The following is a 6,364-nucleotide window of genomic DNA, read 5'->3' as shown; positions in this document are numbered from 1 at the left end:
GCATGCTCCCCCACAAGCACATACAGGGGTCAGAGGGGTTTTTCATCACATCAATTTATTTTAAGTTCTAAAATTAGTTTCTAATAAGTTAAAATGCTCAAAATGTGCAACAGGGCAGGTAGCAGGGCAGTGCAGGGAGAGGGAAAGGAGAAGAGAGTAAGCATGGGGGGAAAACCATTGTCAGAACTGCAGGGGAGATGGATTCCAGCCATGTCCTGCATCCAAGTGTTCCACCAGAGAAAGCCTGAGAGAGAGACCTTGAAGGAGGGGCAAAGAGTGGGACAGAGATGTGGCACCAAAGCAGGCAGTAGCTACTGGCTCAAAAACTCCCAACAGCTCCAAGGCATCTCTGCTGCTGGCCACCTGACTGCAGTGGTGAGTCTGCCTCGCCCTGGCTGCAGCTTCCAGCCCCTCTGCAGGGACAGAGCTCCCAAGGTCCCCTGCATTGCTCATGCCATCCCTAGCCCCTCCTGCACGGTGTTCATCTCTCTCTGCATGGCACACAGAGTTTCATCCTCCTGTGCAGACCGGCCCCGGTGCCCCTGCTTCCATCAGCACTCCGTTTGCTGGGTCTTCCCTTTCTGCTTTTCCTCCATGGGCTTCCATGGCACATTGACTGCAAACATCCCTTCCAGTGCTGGGAAGGCAGGAGTCCGTGCCTGAAAGGGAAGCGAGAGGCTACGTCAGACACGGGAGGGAGACTGAATGGCACAGGGCTTCTCCCTGCCATGGAAGACAGTCCCACTGCTTGCAACCAGAAGGCTTCCATTCTTTCCCAGAGACAGGGAAAAAAGATACTCTCTGAGACATGCAATTTCTTCTAGGGGAGGCTGGCTCAGCACAATCCTCCTTGGTGTCATGGACATAAGGAATAACAAAGGCAGGACATGGCTAAGGGAGAGCAAAGACTGATCTGGACAATGGTCAGGCCACTGTCAGGTTTGAGGGTATGTCAGATTGGAGAAGTAACAAAGGCATGAAGGCTTGTGCAAAATGAGATAAGAACAAATTAAAGACAGAACTACTATCACAAGTGACTTTCTAGACAGTGAAAGGGGTAGATCTCAGGGCTCCTGATAGCAGGATAGGGTTACACACAGGCAGTACAGCAAGAAGGATGAGATTAGTTAGAGAATGACATGGTAGGTGTGATCTCAGCTAAGAGGAAGGGACTGGGGTTTGCTGACAGATTTCTGCCAGGCTGAAGGGAAATGAAAAGCACAAGTCTTCAAAGACCAGTCATTATTAGCACAGAGGGTGTGAAATTGCTAATGAGTTAGGCAGTGGATAAAGTTGAGGAGCCTCATTTGGAAGAAAGAGGATGAGAATATCACGCAAGACACAGATATTTTGGGAGAAGTCAGCACTACCCTGAGTGACAGGATCAATGAAATGCAACAGTACCAATCAGACATTGATAGGATCAGAGGATAGGAATAGGATTCCCCAACAGCCCATCGGGTGTGCAGGATACACCACAGGCAGCATCCAGTTTGCAACCAGCACAGGGACAGCAAATGCAGTCTCAGAGGATGCCAGCAGAGAGAGAGAGAGAACCAGAGAAGGAAGAGCTGATATCTCTGCTCGAGGCACCACCTCATCTGCACTCTGAGGAGGACGAGCCCAGCGGGGAGCCTGTGCAGAGAAGGGTGTGAATCACAGAATCACAGGGTGGTTGGGGCTGGAAGGACTTTTGGAGATGATCCAGTCCTGCTCAAGCAGGGCCATCCAGAGCTGGGAGAGGAGCACCCATGGATAGAGGAGCCATGCTGCCACATGGGAGCCTGGCTTGCTCAGCACAGCAGGGCCATGGGGCTATATGCAAATCCTTTGGGGTGGTGAATATCCTGAGGTGGTGAATATCCTGAGGTGCTGAGTATCCTGGTGGGATGAGAGCTGTGCTGAGCAAACAGCTGGACACCCATTTCCTGCTAGCTGAGGCTTTACAGGTACACTGTCTAGGGGTTCCAGTCCAAGGTTTTGGGACAGAAAGGTTGGTTCTGATCACCTTGCCCTGGACTTGCACACTTTAGAGAGTCTCACAGAAAGTGTAGATTTCTGCCTCATATTATCCTTTACCATCAGTGCTGATTAAGGACGGATGACGAAGAACCTGTCACGAGCTGCTCTTGCACTACCCACAGTGGTTTTTTAAAAATTTCCACCTTGCTTCTTTGGTGATGCTGCCTGCCTTTAGTCTCCAGCCACTGGGACTTGCTAAGACTTTTCATCAATTTTGTCACATCCCTCATCTTCAGCTCGAGGCAGTTTCAAGGCTCCCAGCTCTTTCACCAGGGTAAGCTCTTCCAAACTTACCTCGCTCTGATCGCCCAGCCCCTTCCCCTCTAGAATTGTCATTATGGGCCCTTTCCATGAGGTTAAGTAGGAGGCAGCTGCATCACAGCTACTCCCGAAAGGTGGCCCTAGTCTGCAAAAGGAAACCTTGAAGGATGATTTTGCCATGTTATTAATTTGCAGAGCAATAATATGAAAACTTCAGAGAAAGAGTCTGACTTTTTTGCACATTTTTTTCCAGTGACGTGCTGGGGAAGGATTAGTCCTGGTCTGGTCTTGAGGGATCATAAAGGCGAGGTACAAGGCAGAGTTTTCAGAGGACAAAATACTGGAACAAGCTGAGCAAACAAAGGGCATTAAGTTGCCAGAAGCTGAGAGCTGAGGTGTGAAGGCTGAGCCAGAAACAACAGCCCTGCATCAATATTGGTGTCAGGGCATCAGCAGGCATTGATACAAAACAGGAGATGGTCACATTAAACCATCCAGCTAAGGAATGAGAGAGAGGACATCTACAAAAGCCTGGCCATTAGCCCTCCTCTACTACAGCATGGCTTGATCTCTGGAGGAATCAACATGAAGCTTTTCAAAGCTGTGATTGTACCTTAGGAGGTTTTCTTCCTTCTCTGAGGTGTCTGACCTGCCCCTGAGGAATGCTGTGGTTAGCCAGACCTGCCCATGCCCAGGGTACAATGTGCCAATGCCACAGCTTTCCCTGTGTGTCCCTGACACCATCAGCAGGTTGCTCCAGCCCCATACCTCCTCTGGCCACTGTGTCCCAGGATCTTTCACTGCTGTCTCTGCAGTAATCTGGGGAAGGTCAAATAAGGGTGGATGTACAGGAGAAATAACAGAAATGAGGTGATGGACACTTACCCTTTTTTGTAGGGCCAGAGCCACAACACAAACAGCAAGCAGGAAGAAGAGGGTGACTGTGAGCCCAAAAGTAATCTGCCCACTTAAGACAGAGGGAATGATGGACACCTGGGCACCTGTGAGGAGGAAGCACAGTTAGGAAGGAAGGGATGGTTGATTTTGCACGGGGGAAAGGGTGGGACTGCACAGCAACAGGCAAAATAGGAAAGAGGTAGGCAGGGAACTGGAAGAAGCAGCATGAGGAAGTGGTGAAAGCTAAGAGGGGATGACAAGAAAATGGGATTCAAGTGGTCCAAGGGGAGAAGGACAGGATGAGGTTGAGCGAGGAAAGGGCACCAAAGAGCTAAGCTGGGTGAGGAAAATAAAAGGTTGTTTGCAGACCCATGGAGGACAGTACCTGTGATCTGCAGGTCATACTCCACTGCCCCCAGTCTGCCTTCTGGGCCATGCACACTGCATTCCCAGGTGCCCGTGTCCTTTTGTGACACTTGGGGTATTTCCAAGGCAGGTCCCATCCGGGAACCGTGGCCCTCCAAGCTCCGGGGAGTAGCCACAGCCAGCTTGCTCTTAGTGGGGGCTGAGCCAAGGTGTGTCCACTGGAAACGCTCGTGTCCCTGGGAGTGCGTGAGGCTGCAGATGAGCAGCAAACGATTCCCCTCTGACACTGGGCCTTGGATGCTTGGAGTCACTGTGGCAAATGGAAAAAAGTAACCTCAGGAAAGCCTACAGGCATGTCCACATCTCTTCCTCGTCCATTCTTCTTCTGTTGCATCTTTTCTTTATTACACCCTCTAAACTATTTTCTTTGTCTTTCTCATTTTTAAGAGGAATAATTAAGTCACCCAGGAAAGCCCCTGATTCCAACAGAGTCCAGTGCAGTGCAATGCCCTGAACAGAGATCTTGCTTCCTGCCCCAGAGTGGGAACCCATGACCAGGAACTACCCATGCTCATTGCACAGCTGTGTGGGGATGTTTATCTGCAGTGAGGGACCCCAGTCTCTCCTCTCACCTGTAAGCACGGCCAAGGTCACGTTCCTGCTGATTGTCCTGTGACCCACAGAGACAGCACAGCGGTACTGCCCTGCCTCACCCGGCCCCACCGCGGGGAGATGCAGGGGGAAGCTTCTGCTGCTCAGGTTCTGGGAAATGCCCCTGTCTTCCAAATGTCCTCCTGCAAGGTGGCTCCACTGGGCTGCCACCACACTCATCCCAAAGGCTCTGGGCAGGTAGCTCAGACTGCACGGTAGATCGGCTGCAGAGCCAGCTGCTGCATAGACCACAGGGTTGGTTGGGCCATCAAAACCTGAGCCAGGGAAAGAAGACAATGTGGAGTGGTGCCTGGAAAGAGCTCCTCAGGGAGAGGACTGACCTGGGAAGTGAGGACAAGAGGGAGCTGGAGCCATCAGGGTTAGTCAGTCACATCAAAAGGATCAGGTTTGGGATGCTGGGCTATCAACACAGAGGCTGAGCTCACCTAGAATTTGCAGGTTGAATGTGGCAGAAATTATCTCCTTATCAGAGTACCGAAGCTGGCAGCGCCAGGAGCCCGCATCACTCATGGCTGGATGGAGGATGGAGAGAGTCCCGGACAAGGAGCAGAAAGTCCTGGAGGTGGGGCCCGGGTGCTCCTTGTGGAACCAGCATGTTTCCACAAGGCTGGCCCGGTGGCTGGAGTTGCAGCTCATCAGGAGCAGCTCACTTTCTATTACAGGACTGGGTGGACTGAGGGTCACTGCAAAAAGAAGGGTTTGGGTTGAGAGGTGAGCTAAGGTCATAGGGGAGCAACCAAAGCAGCCCTTTGTGTCTGCACTATCCTAACTTTATCCCTCAGGCAGCTCTCCCTCCAGAGCTGAGGGCAGACAGCAGGAAACTGCACTTTCCAGAGGGTGCTGCCTGTGCTCTCACCTGCCCTGCCAAACACGGCATCCCCACCCTACCCCACCTTTAGAACCTCCCTGGTCCTAAAATCAACATTCCCAGGTTTTCCATCCTCTCCTACCTGTGATCACCCCCAGCTCCACGTGGCAGCTGTGCACCTCTGTCTTGTATTTCACCTGTGCCTCGTAGAGCCCAGCGTCCTTGCTGCGGACGGGGACGATCCGCAGGGAGAAATCGCCCTTGCGTAGGGTGGAGTCCTGCAGTGACACCCGGGGCTTCATCAGCTGTGCTGTCTTCTGGAGCCCTGAGTCCCCAACTTCCAGCACCACATGTGGCTCCTGGTGCACACTGGAAACAGGAAATATGAGTGGCTCATGCCAGAGGCAAACACAAGATAAGGGAGGGGACAGGAAGGAGGGAATATGGGGAAGGAGGGAACATGGGGAAAGGAGAAAAGGGGCTCAAAGGGCCTCCAACATCCCCATTCCCCTAGGAAGGACTCGTATCTCTTTTGGCCCGAGCATACCTTCCCCCATGCCTCTTCCACAGCACAGATATCTTGTCAGGCAGTTTCTTTGAGCTCTCCCTTGTCTTTCTGGGGCTCAAGTGGCAGGGCAGTACGGCTGAACTCCCCTCTCTGACCCACACTTTCTGCTCCCTGCTTCTCCCCTCTGACAGTCCTGGTAGGATGTGTCCAGCTGTAACAAATGGAGAGTTGAGAAAAGAGAGGGATTCAGTATTATCCCACTCTGGGATGGGAATGCCATCTTTTCCAGGGTGGCTTAGAATACAGCATGATATCTGGCCACCTTCAGTGGAGTTGGAAGGGCAGAAATTCTCCCTTCCAGCCTTTCCAGGCATCAAGTAACACCCAGACTCAGATTACTGAGCTACTCTGCCCCCCTCCAATATGTTCAGCCCCTCTTACCAGTGAAAGGCAGCAGAGTGAAGATGAGGAACAGCACCAGGGACACCGACCTCATGGTGTCATCCAGGAGAGGGGCTGCTTCTCGCTCAGCTTTGTGCTTAAGGAGGTCCCAAAGCTTGAAGAGAGCAGCAAAAATGAGGCATGGGCAAAGAAAGTTGTTAGAATGGGTGGGTGAGCACAGAGGGGTCAGTGGGATGTGCTTGCTGTCATGCTCTCTCTTCCTCTCTCAGATCAAAGCATTTCCCTAAATGCCTTTATATTGCAGGTGGGCAGCGAGTTTCCTCATATCACTAAGAGGATGCGTCACGACCAAGAAACCAGTATGAGCCCGGGGCACGTGAGGGCAGGGGAGGGAGGGACCAGAGACACTGCTCTAAGCATCTTTTGGT

General features: G+C 52.0%; 1 protein-coding gene across 1 annotated transcript; it reads right to left on the bottom strand.

Moving 5' to 3' along the window:
- Window positions 1-551: 551 nt before the first annotated feature.
- Window positions 552-6,030, bottom strand: LAG3 (lymphocyte activating 3). The gene is made up of 8 exons (XM_077790830.1): window positions 5,976-6,030; window positions 5,574-5,745; window positions 5,169-5,395; window positions 4,644-4,901; window positions 4,179-4,472; window positions 3,566-3,856; window positions 3,169-3,284; window positions 552-659 (listed from the first exon to the last, which is right to left on the bottom strand). The coding sequence occupies exons 1-8, from the start codon at window positions 6,028-6,030 to the stop codon at window positions 552-554; spliced, it is 1,521 nt and encodes a 506-aa protein (XP_077646956.1).
- Window positions 6,031-6,364: the final 334 nt, after the last annotated feature.

Source organism: Lonchura striata, chromosome 2 (assembly GCF_046129695.1).
Source record: "Lonchura striata isolate bLonStr1 chromosome 2, bLonStr1.mat, whole genome shotgun sequence".
Lineage (NCBI taxonomy): Eukaryota > Metazoa > Chordata > Aves > Passeriformes > Estrildidae > Lonchura > Lonchura striata.
Note: the sequence above shows the minus strand (reverse complement) of the source record. Positions and strands in the feature narration are given on the sequence as shown.

What these genes read in the sequence shown, in the direction of transcription:
- LAG3 (XM_077790830.1), bottom strand. Translation starts at nt 6,030, where the DNA reads ATGAGGTCGGTGTCCCTGGTGCTGTTCCTCATCTTCACTCTGCTGCCT. An exon ending in GGAGCTGGGGGTGATCACAG is followed by an intron (nt 4,902 to 5,168) that starts GTAGGAGAGGAT and finishes TTCTTTTTGCAG; the next exon opens with TGACCCTCAGTCCACCCAGT. An exon ending in ATTCAACCTGCAAATTCTAG is followed by an intron (nt 4,473 to 4,643) that starts GTGAGCTCAGCC and finishes TCCCTGGCTCAG; the next exon opens with GTTTTGATGGCCCAACCAAC.